General features: G+C 47.2%; 1 protein-coding gene across 1 annotated transcript; it reads left to right on the plus strand.

The window, feature by feature from the left end:
- On the plus strand, positions 1-15,399 carry CRIP1 (cysteine rich protein 1). The gene is made up of 5 exons (XM_006014856.3): positions 1-117; positions 8,806-8,900; positions 10,783-10,840; positions 14,105-14,152; positions 15,052-15,399. The coding sequence occupies exons 1-4, from the start codon at positions 78-80 to the stop codon at positions 14,143-14,145; spliced, it is 234 nt and encodes a 77-aa protein (XP_006014918.1). The 5' UTR covers positions 1-77; the 3' UTR covers positions 14,146-14,152; positions 15,052-15,399.
- The last annotated feature ends 1,486 nt before the right edge of the window (positions 15,400-16,885 follow it).

A 16,885-nucleotide genomic window follows, 5' to 3' on the forward strand; every position in this document is an offset into this window, starting at 1 on the left:
GGCAGCGCCGAGCCGAGCCGAGCATCTCAGACCCACTCCCAGCCGCAGGCAGAGCGGAGCGGAGCTGCCCTGCCACCATGCCCAAGTGCCCCCGCTGCCAGAAGGAGGTCTACTTCGGTAAGGGCGTCCGCCCCCTGCCCCCGGGCTCTGCAGGGGTCCACCCCCACTGCTCCCCCATCAGCCGCTGGGACCAGGTGCCAGCTCTTTGCACAGCTCTTAGCTGCAGGCAGAAACTCCCCCAGTGCTCTTAGCAGCCAGGGCTGGGGAAGGCAGCTGTGCCCCCGGCTGGCAGAAAAGCCTGAAGCAATCCTGGAGGAATCTGAAGGAGGCAGTGAGGTGAGGAGCAGGGATCCTGCCCCTCCAGCGCCTGCAGTTCTCCCAGCCCTCCTGCCTCAGTCCAGGTGCTGCAGGGCTTGGCTTGACAGCAGCAGGGAAGGGGCTGCAGGCAGCTTTGTGCTTTCCAAGCTAGGAAAGACTTGCACCCTGCAGCTGCCTCTCTTCGCAGGACCACAGGGCTCCCCACACTCCTAAATCTTGGCAACCAAATTAGTCTATCCCAGGGGGTTCCCAAATTGTGGTATGCATACCCCTGGAGATACACAAGACAACTTGGGAGGAAGGGGGGTACGTGGGAGAAATTGTGTAATGGTGGATTTAATTTTCTTTATAATAATAATAATTGGTGTTTAGGGGATTAAAATATAAAAGGTATGCTGGGAGGGGTAGGTGGACAGCTGGTAAATCTGGAAGGGGTACCCAATAAGGAAAAAGTTTGGGAACCTTTGGTCTGTGTCAACCCTGCAATTGGCCCAGTGAAAGATATCACCCATGAATAGGGCTGGACCCTGGATTTCCCAAAGAGGGGTGCAGGAGCAGCACCCTGCACTCCCTGCTCCTGGCCTCCTGCACCCCCACCCGTGCGGGCAGACTTTTTAAAGTTTTTAAAGCAGGTAAAAATCCCCCCCACTTCCTTCTTCCTGTTTAGGGGTAGCCCCTTCCTCTCCTATTCTTCCCCTGACCCCCCCCCCCAGTTCCCCTGACTGTCCCTGCTCCTTTCTCCACTACTGGACGGGGTGTGTGTGGCTGGGCTCAGCTGAGGAGGGGACAGTGGCAACAGGTGGTGGGAGAATAGTTCCCCCACGCTGCCTGGAGCAGTGGGAAGGGGAACACCCCCCCCCTGCTGGCCTTGTCCATATCCCTAGCTGAGCCATCAACAGCAGGGGAGGGCAGGAGGGGCAGAGAGGAGTTGTGCCTTTCAGCAGAAAGGGGAAGGGATGGCGGATTTTCAAATGATTTAGGGACTTTAAAAAATCCCCAGAGACTCCCAAGGTGTGGCACAATCCAAAAGAGGGGTGCAGCCATACCACTGCACCTCCCTGGATCCACCCCTACCCACAGAAATCTTTTCTTTTGATAATCTACATATTTCCCTTGTAGCCATCCCCTTGAAGCATTCAGGTGTCTGCAGTAATGCTCATAGGAACTGGCAATCAATTTGTAATAAGAGTTAAGGGCTGGAAAACCTTGTTAGTTGGTGAGAAATAATAAAATGTCTCAGTAAAGATGGGGGCTGGGGGAGGGGAGTTTCCACTGGGGAAATTCCTTTTGTAGTTTTCAAATCATAAGCATGCAATTTGTACTGCTTTTATACATCTCCCAGTGCCATAGCATGTGGTGCAGACTGGTGTGATTTTTTGAAGTCTGCTAGGAGTTGATAGACTCAAGCGGTTAAGTATCGATGGGCCACGTCCTCTCCCACCAGTTACACACTTAAGTGTGATCCTATTCCACCCTGATCAAGCCCCTGAAAAAGCAACCCATACCTTGCTGGGGTTATTTGACCCAGAGCAGGGGGACTGGACCTGATGATCTCATGAGGTCCCGTCCAGCCCTAAACTTCTGTGAATCTGTGAACCTGCTGCTTTTGTAACATACCATCATGTAGCCTTAAGACTCGGGCACAAAAAGCTGTGAGCCAGGAGAGGGGCCCGCCCAGCATTCGCGTTGGCTGTTTTTTAGGGACTGGAGCAGGAAGGAGTAGAATCATACTTAGATGCCAAAGTCCACTTCAGTGCCTAAGAGGTGAAATAGGATCCGGATCTATATTCATATCTAGCTGTCTGTTTGTGAAGTGTCTGAGTACCTCCTGTTTCTGTCTATACAGGAGGGAAAACCCCTCAGTACTTGAGAGTCCAGTCCTAGTGTTCAGTTGAATGTGTGCAAGCTAATCAAACGGCACGGTCCTGCCCTTTCCATGTTCCACTGCACATTCTGAATGGCAATCCAGCCCAGCAGTGGGAGACACGTTATATTGATTAGAAATGGGTCTCTGCCTTTTTGTTTGCTGCTGGGATTTTCTAGAGCTAGAATACCAAATTTGTTGTTTTCACGCATGCTTGCAATACCAACCAGCACCAGAATAGCAAATGCAAATGTGTTAATTTTGGGAAGTGTTCTGGCTTGGGACCACATTGTACTATGAAACAAATGGAGATATGAAACAAATGGAGAGAAAGCATTGGCAAGAGAATAGATAGAATGTGATGATTACAGAATAAGAGAATAATTAGGGCTGGAAGGGACCCCAAGGCATCAACTAGTCCAGGGGCGGGCAATCATTTTGGGCCGTTTACTGAGTTTTGGCAAGCCATTGAGGGCTGCATGACAGGCAGCCTAAGGCAAAATATTAATTTTTGAAATTTTTTAGGGGCCCTGCGGGCCAGATAGAATGGCCTGGTGGGCCGCATCTGGCCCGTGGGCTGCATTTTGCCCACCCCTGAACTAGTCTAACTCCTTGCTCCAGGCAGGAGCATCCTTCACTAAACCTTCCCAGTGCAGAGGGTCTTGAGGAGCTAGATGTGCTGACCTCCAGAAGAGGGGCTGCAAGAATGAGCTACATTTTACTGTTATGGCCTGAAAATGAATCCTTCTGCACTGAATCTGTTCTCTGCTCTGAGTCTTCTCCAGCTAAGCTATGCCCATCAGTTCTTTAAGTCTAATGTGTGTGAGTTCCCTGCCTAACAACTGAAAAGTGGTTTCTCTTGTCAGTGGCTAATGATTACATCTCATATCTACCAATAGTACAGGATAAATAATATTTAGTGCTTTTATGTCCTCTGTCAGGCTCAATCATGATTTGAAAAAAGGTGTAATTATTTATACCAGCTCAACGAGAGTGCGAAGCATTAGGCAAAAGCAGTAGTGATTTACAGCCACTTTCCAATCACAAAGGGTAATAGTAAATCAGAATCCAAATCTTGAATATACTTATGCACTTACCTTATACACCTGAGCACCTGCAGGTGTGACATGAATGCAAGTGCAAACGTCTCTGAAAACAGAAGGTCCTTACAATATCCACATCCTGCTTTTTTTCTTCTGTATTAGGAACTCTTGTAAATAATTTTTACTCATGTCCTTCCTACCCTGCTGAGAGCCCTGCTGAATAGGAAAGATTAACAGGGCACCTTTTTGCTTTCATTGTGCCCTGTCTCTAGGATTGGCAAACCATAGGATGCCTTTTCAGAGTGTACTGGCTTGCAGCCACTTTTCAATTCCCACTGAGCTTGTAGCTGAGTGTTTATTCCAGCAGCACAGCTGTTTGCTTAAGGTGGACAGATAGGGTGGGCAGGGAGGGAGCCACTTTGGACTCTGGACTATAGTGACCAAGACCATGTTAGTACAGCAATGTTTTGTGGTTGCTAAAATCTTTATCAGGCAAGTTAAGTAGGGTGTGAAGGCCATGTACTGCTCTTGGGCACCCTGCAACGTAGTGTAGGTAAAAGCAGAAGAGATGGAGGTCCCTGCTATGTCGAGGAAAGTCCTTGATTACAATATACTTGGAAAATCCTAGGTAAAGGGCCATGCCAGATGTGGCAGAGGACGGCAAATCCCTTTGCAGTTCATTGCAATCTGACCTAGGGGGAAAATTCCTTCTTGGCCCCAGGTTTGGTGATCTGAGCAAACTAGAAAGACCCTTCGAGCTAGGAATCTTTGTCAGAAACCCCAGCCTTTCCTATGGCCACCATCCTAATGTTTCAGAAGGTGGCAAACCCCACCCTGGGAGGCCAGCACTATTTCTGAGGGGGAAAAAGAAATCCTGCCTAAAGACCTGAAGGCACAAAGTAACCCTGAGCATCTCAGCGTAAGGAGATAATGGCGTGGAGGAGACACAGAGCTATGTGGTGTTGAATTACGGTTAGGAGCGCTGAACTGGGCCCCTAGCTGGGGAGAGGACGACCACGCCCCAGCTTGGAAGTTGTTCCCCAAAGGCCACAGCTTCACGCACTGACTCAGAACATGCAATCTGGTGACATGACCTCACTTCCTGCTGTGAGTTTTCAAAAAGTTTTTTAAAGAGAACTGGGTAGTTAACCTTGCCAATGACCTCTGCTGCACGAACTTCAACTCTCAAACCATTGGCGAGGTTCCCTGTTTCTTGGTTTTAGTCCGTCCCTGGACTGGTAACGTTGATGCCTTTTGCTGCCAGAGGCTAGTCTTTTAAGGGCTTTAATTTTTTAAAAATATATCTATTAAGGATCTGTAAGCCATGGATAAGGATCATGGAAATTGTTGTTTTTGATGTCTTTTCTGGTTTATTTCTGGTCTGTATATGGGCATGTCCCGTTTTTCTTTCTGCTTTGCAGAAAAATTGAAGAGGCTCAGCATATTGGGCCGTCAGAAGCTGCTTGTTGCTGCATTTTGTGAGGGAAGCATCACTGCTAGTGTTTGCCCTCCTCCTTGCCATTGTCCTTTAGGCATCACCTAGTCTGGGGAAACCTATTAAAGAACCTACCCAAAGCTAATCCTGCCTGGAGGCCTAAGGTAGATGAAACCTATGCCCAACCCCGTTTTTATCACCATTTCAATTAGCCTTTCAACAGGCTTGACCTGAAGGTGGTAAGCGTTGCTCCCAGTTGCAGAACCTTTGTCTACACTAGGGCTCCCCTTGGTACTAACCCCCTTTCCAATCAAATGGTGTTAAAACCACGGGGACTCTGTAAATTTCCTGGTGCAAAGGAAGTTTAAACTTCCTTCCTTGGAGTACAGCTCTTCTCTGAGATCTGATTAAAATTGGCAGTGTGCCTTTCCATGCATAGCATGGCTCATTTATTTTGGATAACTTCTGCTGAGATTACAGCTTTTTCTAAAAGCTGGTTTCAGTATAACTGTTAGCACTGAAAACTCTCAGCTCTTAAATTCATCCTGGTTTCTTCCAGGTTTAAACATCATCCTTGGTAAAAACTCTGTTCTCAAACTATAATGATTAATTCTGTTGATTAATTTGGACAAGACTACACTTCGCATTTGAACAGCTGTGCTGACCATGCAGTGCTAACAGTGACAAGAGTGCAGCCTGCTGAGTGCAGCCAGCAGATGTGGTTTCAGATATGCATAGAAAGAACAGATCTGTTGAAAAAGGAGATGCAATTTTCTGTTTTTATGCAATTGCTCTTCTGACTTCACTATGCAAAGACTGCTTAATGCATAGGGCAAGGAAGGTTCTGAGATGGCCATAAGAGCATAGTTCCATAGCAGTAGCATTGACCCTCTAATAGAAAAATGCAGCATCTCTCTCTCAGCTTGTGCTAAGGTTCCCAATATTAAAAAACACTTGTGTAGCTGAGATAGTGTGTCCTTTGTCAAGTTTAGTTGCCAACTTAAATACATTCACATGTACTGTCTCAAATTTTGTTCCAAGTTAGTCTTGAGGGGTCTGGTAGCTATTTGAATGAGCTGCTTCCTACAGAATGTTTCTCAATGGAATGTTATTTGATATATTTAACAAGTCATAAAAAAGTGGCATGAAAGCAAGATAATAGGAATGTGCTGAACACTGACTGCATTAGCAGCCATAAAATGGTTTTTGCAAAGCCCTTTATCTGCACTACATTGCTCCCCATATAGGAGCTTTGCTCCCAGTTTGCTCACCAGCAGTCCAAAAGTCCCTTATCACGCAGATGATGTTGAGGTCAGGAAATGAGCAGTTGTTCTAACCGTTCATCTAGTTGAGGCCTGAGCAACAGCCCTGGAGTTTCCTTTTCAGAAACCCTGAAACAGAAAGAAAAGTGTAGCAATTCTCAGTTGTAGAATAAGCACAGCATCCCCTCTTTCATACTGCCTGTCTTCCTCACTCCTGAACAGAGGGGGTTGCCTCTCAGGGTCTTTTAGAGAACAGACCTATAAAATGTTACAATTTATCATCGTCTTTTCAGAAGATCTTTTTTTTAAATTTATTTTTATTTTTTAATTGGCTTATAAATCTACTAGTTTTCTGGAGAATGGTCCAGGAGTCAGGGTGTTAATCTGTGACTTGAGGGACTCCTGATTTTTGCTACAGGTTTCTTGTGTGACCTTGGTCAAGTCACAGGGTCCCTTTTTGACTGTTTCTGTCTGCACAGTGGAATCGTGGCACATCACTTGTTTGCAAACAGATGCAGTATAGTGTCAGAGTGGAGTGTTTGCATACCATGGTAAAGGGGGCCAGATTAGTAAAATAAATCCAACCGAGTGGCTTAAATTCCTTAAATTTGATAGGAGTCTACAGTAACTTTCCAAGAACCCTGCTGGATTTCAATTCGGCCCTCTTAGGATCATCCCTGTTGAGAACCAGAGGGCTTTTCCTTGAGGGAAAGAATGGATCGTGCCCCATCTTCCAGAACATCCTGAGCCTTGGCTATACTCAGTCTAGTCATTTAATGCTTGTGGTATTTGCTGCTAGTGACCTAAGGCCTAGGGATATTAGAGACCCCTCCTCTAGCAGTCATTTTCCTCCTGGAGTGGACTATTCTAGCCAAGTTACAGACCCATAAGGAGAGGAGTTTTAATGTCAAAGCCCTGGCAGATCAGACACTGTAACCGCAGCACAGAGTGCTATTGCAACAAAAGAATTTAGTCAAGCAAGCAGGGTGGCATTAAAGTCAGATGACTTTATCACTCTACTCATCCTCTTTTCCCATGCATGGGAAATCCATTCAAAGAAATCTGGCCCTGAATGGGTTCCTGTGGAAACCTCTGCTTTATCATTTAATAAACAGCCCTGAGTGCAGCTGCGAATGGAAAGAACACAGAAATCTGTAGAAAATGACATCCCCCTTTTGTACCATAATCAGGTTTCATCCTGTTTCCTTCTCCTTAATATAAACTTGTTCCGGACTAGGCAAATAACCTCATTGTTCCTATTATAGCTGCCTCAATGCATATCTTCAGTTATCTGAACTCTGGCCAATCTCAAACCACACCAAGGTTTGTTGTGTCTTATTCTGAGTCAAAAATGTGTCCCCAAAACACTGGCAGCCCCAGAAGTTCCATATTTGTGTGTCTAGTTTGGATAAAAGTTATGCAGATAATTGGTTTGTGTCCTAAAATCAGTTCATCCACCTGATGTTAGAGCAACAGTTCGTGTATCTGACATTAGGGGAAAGCCCATTTTTTTTTATATGGCTTATAAGGGTGTCATACCTTGGAAATGTAAAAAGTTATCATAGCCGTTAGGAATCTAGTGGCCAGTGTGGTGCAAGGCCACTGGTGCTTTAAAAACTCAAATGGTAACTTGGACTGAAGAACTTTAACTAAGCTAAAGGAAAGTAGGTCTCCTTGCTACATGAGGCTAGTACAGATTGGGAAAATGAGCTAAGTTACCTTGCAGCAATGACTGGAAGCATCTCTGGAAGCTGTAATAGATGGTCCCCAAATCTTGTTCCTCTAAGTGTGACTCTGTTACATTTTCCCATCCCAAGGGGACTTTCTGTGTGACTGACTTCTTGAAGTGCAGTAGCCTATGACCTTCCACAAGGCAGGGAACGGGTCACAATGCATGGCAGGAGGTCCAGCATTCAAGTTGCAGCTCTGGCATTGCCATGCCTAGAAGCTATTGTTCAAGTTTTCAAATGCAGGCACTTAAGCATGGAGGAAAAAGATGTGTGCAAGCCAAGCTTTTTGTGTGTGTGAAAATCAAACACTTAACCTTCTGTTTCCTCTTTTTTTGCACATGTGCACAGGGAGGGGTTGGCTATTGAAAATTGGCAGTCAGTGTCCAGGACAAGCAACATTGAAAAAGTAACTGAATCCAGTATTTTATTTTTTTTTTTAAAAGGAAAGAAAGAATGTGAGTGATGTTCCAAATGTGTTTTGGTTTGAATCATCTAAAGCCAGGATACTAAACTCTCCTGGTTCCCTAGGTTAGATTCAGACCATAGGACTCATTCATTGGGCACATCTATACGAGACACTTTACTGTGTAGCAGACTAATTTGCTGTGCAGTAAAGCATCACTGTCTATATGTTTGTGGCAACCAGGATGCAGTAGACTAATTTACCGCATTGCCAAATAGTCTTGTCAGATATAAGTGATATCTGACAGGACAGTAAATAACTGCACTTACACACATGTGAAGATGGTGATATCAAGATTAATTTACTCCAGCTCAAGTATATTAAGTTGCATTAATTGCACATGTAGACACGCCCATTGTGGGCAAGATCCAGAGAGTGGTAGTACAAGCGATGGTGGGGTGAGCAGTGGGGGCAGCCACGGGGGTTAATGCAGCTGCAATAACTGCTTACCTGTATCCTCACCTGGACTCTGTACCCTGAATTCTGGTGGTGGGCTCTGCCCATGCTTCCCCCACAAATTCATGGCCCTTCTGGGAGTCCCACAGGCTGGATGCAGCCTGAGGGCTGTATGTTTGACACCCCTGATCTAAAGGCTTGGAAAGACCTCTTCAAAGGAGATGTTTTTTATTGTAGTTGTTTCTATTGAATAATCCTGACAGATGTTACTAACTTGTTTCTCTGCTCTGGCAGCTGAGAAGGTTACTTCCCTGGGGAAGGATTGGCACCGACCCTGTTTGAAGTGTGAGAAATGTAACAAGACCCTGACTTCAGGAGGCCATGCAGAGGTAAGGCTTTGGGTTTTGAGACACCTTCCAACTTTGTGTCAGGAGGGGTTTGTCCTGGTATTAGATGTAGCTAAGCACTAGCCAGATCGAACATTTGGGACAGATTTTTAGTCAGTCAAGGATCTTTACACAGCTGTTTGTTCAAGCCCCTCACTTGTCACAAATGCTGTCCTTGCAAATCTTGGGAATTGGGCTTTGCAGCAGCAGAAGATGCAAGATTTTAGTCTGTCATTGGGTTATACCCCTTCTTCCCATTGTGTGCATACACATACGGAGCAATGGCTTGTAATTCTTGTACAATTATTTTTTTTTCTAGAGGGGGGTTGTTACTAGTCAGATCCAGGCAGCCCAGCTCCTCTACAAACCATTGCTCCTGGTGCACTGCCCAGCTCAGAACTATCTTCCCAACATGTGCCAGGGAAGGTGGGACTTGTAGCCACATCAGTGGCTCACTGCCTCAGGCCTAGACTGCTGCATTGGTCTCCTTGAAGCCCAGCTGACTGGCTTTTAGTTCTGGTTCCTCCTCCTGGCTATAAAATGGACTCCCACTCCCTCTTGTCTACCTCCATGGGACAGTGCATAGATGGTGCACCACAATCCTGTTAGCTCTTTTTTGGGGGAAAAGCTGAAGAGCAAGAGTTAAGTCCCCTGCAGGTCAGGGAGACTACACAAAAAGTTAGACACCTGACTGCAGTAAAAACGCCCTTTCCGAAATTCTCAACTGCATGGCACCTTGGGTGGAAAAGAGCAGATGCCACTGTTGCAAGGTCTGTGAGACCTGCTTGAGAAGAATGAAGGAGGTCATATCTCTTGGAGCTCTTGGTACAACTGCTCTACAGGCATCAATTACTTCACTCACAACCATAGGGGATAGAAAGAGCTTCCGTTGAAAAGAACGTGGAGATTCTGGAGGACATCCTGCAACAAGACACAAATTCTTCAGCGTGTTCCATGCAGTCTAAGGATGGTTGGGATTCTGCCTCTAGGGCAGTGATTCTCAATCAGGGTGCCGCTGAGACTTTCATGGGTGCCATGGGGAGCCATGCACTGTTAGGTGTGCAAACGTGATTCACAAGGTAAACCTAGAGACTTCGAAGAGGAATTCATAATGTTAAACCCTTTTTGGCCTGTTGTGGTCTTTCTGAGTTCTTTGCAACAGAAGAATTTACTAGTCAACTCCTCCAGCTTCAGAGCTGGGTGTTTTCTTGGTGACAAACAGGTAGACTGGGGTACTCCAGTATTACTCAACTGGATCTCGTATACAACAGTGACTGATGGAGTGGGGATGTCCATAGTGATGGAGATTATCCTGCCAGGATGGAGGCATGTGGCCTGTAGTGAGGGAGTTGCCAAGTTGGAGAAACCCTGTGGGGAAGTGAGGAAACTCCCCACTGCATCTGACAGGGCAGGAAGTCAACAGAAGTATAGGCTGGGTGCTGCAGGAGGACTGCATTAGTCTTAAGAGACCTGTCCTCAAAGCCTATTTCAGGTGAGAAGAGACAGGATTAAGACCTTAGACCAGGTTTTGAATTGCTTCTCACTACACATCTCTCAATTACTGGAAGATACATATGAAAGTGATGTCAAGTCCCTGTTCAGGGCAACTGGGAGAGATGCCAGGGACCTGGACTGAAGTACCAGCAGGTGCTGTTGGTCAAGAATCAGCTGCTTTGGCAGATCTGGGCAGAAATCTGGAATGAAGGGGGGTGTGCTGAATGTGGGCAAGAGGAATGGGAATTTTGCGTGTAGGCCCCTGCTTGTAGTATTACTCAGGGGCCCAGGGACTTAGCTGAGTCTGTGCAGATGTGCAGTCATGGGTATTTGTTCTTCTCAAGGCTGCCCTGATTAATGTGGCACTGAAGACTCTCCCTTCTCTCTGCAGCATGATGGCAAGCCCTATTGCAACCAGCCTTGTTACTCCGCTTTGTTTGGACCCAAAGGTAGGTTTTTCCATGGGTGATGAAAGAAGCAAGAGGTTTCTGGAGGAGGAGAGTTGGTGTTGGACACTGGCTGCTGTCCTTATTGCTGAGAAGGACAACTGCATTCCAGTGGAGAAACCTATGTACATACATCCATGCACCTATCTGCAACCGCTGCTGCTGGATATTTGGCCCCCATGGACCAGTATCCTCTTCTTTTCTTCAGACCTAATGGGGTCATACATGCAAGCAGGTTGATCCACCTGCATATCCCAAAATAGGTTTACATCCACTGTACTTAGATACACATCTATATATCTACTCCAGCATGGGGTCACCTTTCTGCATCCCTTCCCTTCCTCCTGGGGTCATGCAACTTTTCCTCAATGAGACAGATTTCTAAGTCATTGTCACTGCAGGGGAAGCAGTTCCTCAAATGTCTTGCTTTCCAGCTACTCTGAGAGTTACTGGCCATTTCCTCTCTGTCACATTACTGAGAGATGCAGCTCCCCAGACAAGCTTTACAAAAGTGCTCAGTATTGATCTAAATCTGCTCCCATTGTAGGGTTGGGGGTTTTTTGCTTGGTTTTTTGTTTTGTTTTGTTTTTTAAGAAACAAAACTACCCTTGATTTCAGTGCTAGTAGACATAGAGTGATGTGAAGCACCTGAGGGAAAAACAGAATCATGTCTTCCCTTCCTTGAGTTTTACCCTAGAATTCCCTGAAGCTAATGGCTATTGCATCTACTCAGAGCTGGCAGTATGGGCCTGCAGTTTGTACCTGCCATGTCTCTTAAGTTTTGCACTTTTTACTCTAGGGAGGAAGTTGCCCAGTGCAAAAGTGTCTGTCCATCTTCACAGGCTGGATGCCAGCTCACTCTGTGGGGTCCCACTCACATACTTTCATGCCCACAGTCACTCACATACATGCATCAATCCAGCCAAACAGTCATAACTTTAAGACACCCACTGGTCTGGGCAGTTTGCAGAATCATTTAGAGGCTGGGAAGAAAGAAGGTAAGAGAAGGAGTCTCAAAATCTGTAAAGCTTTTTGGACTGGAAGGCTGAGGAAGTTCTAACAGGTTCCAAGACTCAAGTCTGAGTTCCTACATCTTGGCCCCCACTGCCCAAACCTGACTCTGCATTTACATTTTTCAGGTTGAATAATTATTAATAGAAAGAACAAATCCCCAAACTTAATAATTTATATGGCTCCAGTGCTGGAGAAGGTGGAATTCCACTTGAATTCCTGCCACGCCATCTGGCCTTTTTAATGTGGTCTCCCATGAAAGCTCAGTCTTTTTTGCTTGGAATGCCGTATTGTCTGCATGCTGTCCTCAAGACAGTCCTGTTTGCAAGTTAGGATATTATTAAGCCTTAACAGTGGCCTCTGGGATGTGCTGGACAATGAAGCTGCTTCCTTTGTCCCAGCAAGATCGTTATCTGAGCAGTACAAATGTAGCTTGTCAGCCTGTGGTTTGACTGGGAAACATGGAATCATTTGACATTTTGTAGCCCTAGAAGGTTTAAAGATAGGATGCACCAGGCTTCTGGATAGGAGAGCTGGGCTTGGGAATGGCCTTAGACAGGTCACATTAGTTAGGAGAAATATGAACAGCAGTGGTCATTGGTTTCTGGTGGAAGGGACTCTCCTTGAATTCCTCACAGACACCTTGAGAGAGGCAGGATCTGGTCCCCTTGCCACAAAGGGAAGACTGGAATTTAAATTTTTTTTCAGCTGAGGACTACATAGTGGCTGGAAATCTAAGTCCAGGTCAGTCTCTCTAACTCGGGCATCTCCTGAGTCTGAGCCCTGCTTAGGGCCACGTGGGCCACTCCTTGGTAACATAAAGTAACAGCAGAGACAAATGACATGCTCCTCCTCTATCCAACTTATTTTTTTAAGGCAAATTCAAGCACCACCGGATGCTACAGGCAGAGAGCAGGAGAGACTGTAGTGCTATGTGCTGAGAGGGCAGCTCAATCTCTAGCCTGGTCACCCTGCTCCAAGGCAGGTGCCTAACCTGTGCTCCTAAGTTTGACAGGCTGCTGTCCCTGCTATACAGTGCCTTCAGCTGTCTCTGTTCCCTGACACGGTGTAGAGGCCGGGGCTGGATTTTGGGTATGGCTGAAGCAGGGCTGCATTGGAACTGGCAACCTAGATGTTGGAGGCTGCATCCTGCACTCCAGCTCCCCAAGCCACCCTTACCCCACTTGGTTTCTCTTTTCTTGAATAAAGGCAGGACCCAGTGTTTTAAATGTTTTCTAGTCCATATTTCAGATGGTTTAGTCCAAATTGCCTCCCATAGTAGGGTTACCACATGTCTGGGTTTTCCTGGACATGTCCTCTTTTTTGGTCCTTTGTCCTCCTTCCGGGCAGGTTTTTTAAAATGCAAGCAAATGCCTGGGTTTTTGCTTTGCCTCTGTTTTTGGTCAGGGCTGGGGGCAGTGGGGAAGCTGATCGGCTGCCAGGAAATCATGTGTGTGAGCAAGCTGCTTGGGCAGCAGGCCTGGTGGGGGAGCAGGGGCTGCAGGTTGGGAATGAGGGGCACCAGCAGAGCTAAGGGGGCAGGGGCTGGAGATCGGGAGTGAGGGCCACCGACAGGGCTGGGGGGCAGGGGGCTGTGAGTCAGGAGTGAGGGGCACCAGAGGGGAGCAGGGAGCTGCGGGTCGGGAGTGAGGCACACCAGCAGGGCTGGGGGGTGGGAAAGGGGCTGTGGGTTGGGAGGGGCACCAGCAGGGCTGGGAGGAAGCAGGGGGCTGCAGGTTTGGAGTGCAGGGCACTGGCAGGGTTGTGAGGGGGCAAGCAGCTGTGTTTCAGGAGTGAGGGGCATCTCGGGGAGCAGGGAGCTGTGGGTTGGGAGTGAGGAGCACCAACCAGCAAGGCTGGGGGGTGGGAAAGGGGCTACAGGTTGGGAGTAAGGGGTCCAGCAGGGCTGGGGGGGGCGGGGAGCATATCATTGCCCCCCCCACAGTAATGTACCCCTTTCCCCCCTGCCCCCCACAGGTGTCCTCTTTTTTAAAATTGGAAATATGGTAACCCTATGTGTGGGCCAGGCTGATGGAGGCAGCTCTTTGTGTCATGTCTCTGAGACAAGTCGGAAGAGTATTCCTTCCGTCCTGTGGTGGCTCAGATATTGTGCTAAGGTGCTATCTGTGGCAATAATAGGACACTGCAAGGGAGTATCACACACTGTGCTTACCAGAAGATGTAATTGTCTTTGTGGGAAGGTCCTAATGCTCCCTGTCCCTGGTATTAACCAGCTGCGTTCTGGTTGTCTTTCAGGATTTGGCCGGGGAGGTACTGAGAGTCACACATTCAAGTAAACCTCAGGTAACTGCTTCTCTTTTGAGCTCCTGCCTTCCTGTAGACCAACCCTAGCACCCCAGAACCATGGTCTCCGTGAGCATGGTTCGATTCCTACTGCAGTCAGTAAGATCTGGTTTTCCAGGGGTCAGGTCTCCAGAGACCAGCCAGGGGCACATGCTATCTGTGTGTAGCTCAGAATACCCATACCTGCCAGAGGATGGTGAATCTTTTGCCTTCTGTCCACGGTGGCAGCATACCCAGGAGCTTAGCCACATTCATATGTCAGTCTGCATCCCACAGCCCCAGTCTTGCTATACCTGGCTTTGAGTGCTTCCCCCAGTATGTAGTACCTCTGTTCAAGGGTAACTCACTAACCAGTGGGTATTGCATGCATGCCCCTTTCTGTCCCCAAACCTCAGAAGATGGGTGTATTCCAGCTTCCAGCTACAGAGCCTAGCTCATTAGCTCAGGCTGCAGACCCTAAAGACTAGATCCTGTTCTACCTATTAGGCACCTAAGTGTGATCCTGTTCCAACCTGCTGAAGTCCCTGAAAAACCGTTGACATGCCTATCTGTGGAACGTGCTACCTTAAGACAAAGATGACATAAGCAGCAAGGATCTACCCACCTTTTGCATTTGTGGTTTTCAAAGACTCGAGCAGTGTGAAATAGATCACCTGTGCCTACGCCCACTCAGGTGTCTAATAGATGGAACAGAATCTGACCCTTACTTATCCTTTTAGTTCTGGAGGTCCCCAGAGGCTGTCAGAAGCTAAGGCTGGTTTTGTGCTATCTCTACCCAAGAGCTAAGCTCACTTCAGCCTGTTGGTGCTCAGCCCCAACCCTGATATTTAATGCTGCCCTGTTGCCTGGCATCTCACTGGTCCTTTTTTTCATTCCCCCTCCTCTCTCTTTCTCTCTAGGTTTTGGTGGACAACATTTCTATTGAAGCCTGAAGACAACAGCAGCATCATGACAGACATATGCTTTTTAATCACTATGTAGTAAACCAGCATGTTAAAAGCAATACAATACTTAAAGGAACTGAGCTGTAAGAATCTCTGTATCAATCAGGAAATGTTGGGGGTGAGGGAGGATGGGAGGGGTAGTGGTGTGAAGTCTGAGTGGTACAGGATGTGAAAATTAGTCAAAATCACCTTCTGTAAAGGACAAGAGTCCCTGCCAACCCTGCTTTCACAACCTGCCCTTCTATCAATAATGATCCTTAGAGGTATTTTCAGCTAGCAATAAAGCCAAAATGAAAAACACTTCCTCTCTGTAGGGGTTTAGTTTTTGTATAATAATGAAATGCTTGTCATTTTGAGGGAGCTGAATAGCGTTTGCCATAAGCCCATGAAGGACTCAAAGGCTCCTGCTGCTATACTTCTGAAGGAATGGATTTCAACAGAGGACTCAATGCGCATTCATTTTCCCAGTGCCTGTAGACAGCACTTCTAGCTGGCCTGTGGCTGAGACAGTCACTTGGCTGAGAGTCCAGGTGCTGGGAAAGCAGAGCAGCATTGTGAGAGGCTGATACAAGTGAACCCTGGAGCAAAGTGCCGCCAGCATCCTGCTGGCTCTGGAGGCAGGGCTTTGCCCACTGACATCATACACATTGAAAGGGGCATTGGAACAGAGTCCTGAAGCGTATTGTGCTAGAACTCTTGGGGCAGGGAAGGAAGTATCCAATTACTCCTCCTATGCTAGGGAGGGGTGAATGGAGCTGGCTATTTAAACATAACTCCAGTCTACTCTTGCTGAATCTGCAATACAGTCACAGATTCATGGAAGTTTAGGGCTGGAAGGGACCTCGTGAGATCATCAGGTCCAGCCTGCCTGCTCTGGGCAGAAAAGACTGCTGGGGTCAAATAACCCCAGCAAGGTGTGCGTCCAGTCTCCTTTTGAAGATTTCCAGGGTAGGTGCCTGTACCACCTCCACTGGTCAACAAAAATTAAGTCATTGATCTTTGCTGGGAGACCAGGGAAGTCTCCTGCCCAGGACCAGGCTAAAAGTAGGAGTAGAAGAGTCAGAGAAAATGAAGGGGGGCTGTGTAATAGGAGTAACACCCCCAGGCGAGGAGAATATAGTCATGATCAGACATCTATTCACATACGGAAGCCAGTTCCTTGCCTGCTTGGTTCCAGCCCTCCCAACCCCTGCTTGTTCTAAGGGACTTGTATGTCTCCTAATACTGTAGGGTCCGAGCCCCACAGTCTTCACTCTGTTTATCCTCACTGGAGCTCAGGTGAGAGAAAGCAGTGCTATTATTCCCACTTGACATTTGGGAGAAACTAAAGGCTCCTATAGACATCCAGCGAGGCTGCTCTGATGTGCTGTAAATCCAGTGCATCAGAGCAGACTCAATTAACTGGGCCTGCTGGAGCGCAGAAATTAACCCACTCCAGCAAGCTCCAGTGTCACATGTATCAGCATCCCTGCACTGAAAAAAAGTGGTGGGGCACTTTGAACTAATGCTGGTTTAATGAGCTTTAGTTCAAAGTGCCCTGCCATCATTTTTCAGCATGGGGATGCTGATACATTTGATACTTGGGTGCTTTTAATTAGCACAACTTGCTAATTGAAGTGCCCCCCTCAACTCCCGCAACACATCTATAAACACCTCAAGTGACTTTCTTAATGTTACACAGGAAATTTAGGTTAGTGCCAGGAAGCTGACAAGTCTCACAAATGCCAGGTTCTAGTTATCGTACCATCCTTATTTGTTGCATTGGGTAAGCGGCCATGGGTTCATCTTG

This window comes from Alligator sinensis, unplaced genomic scaffold, assembly GCF_000455745.1.
Source record: "Alligator sinensis unplaced genomic scaffold, ASM45574v1 scaffold647_2, whole genome shotgun sequence".
Taxonomy (NCBI): Eukaryota; Metazoa; Chordata; order Crocodylia; family Alligatoridae; genus Alligator; species Alligator sinensis.

Coding starts and splice junctions, on each gene's coding strand:
- CRIP1 (XM_006014856.3), top strand. CDS start 78: ATGCCCAAGTGCCCCCGCTGCCAGAAGGAGGTCTACTTCG. Junction 118..8,805: donor CCAGAAGGAGGTCTACTTCG/GTAAGGGCGTCC, acceptor CTGCTCTGGCAG/CTGAGAAGGTTACTTCCCTG. Junction 10,841..14,104: donor CGCTTTGTTTGGACCCAAAG/GTAGGTTTTTCC, acceptor GTTGTCTTTCAG/GATTTGGCCGGGGAGGTACT.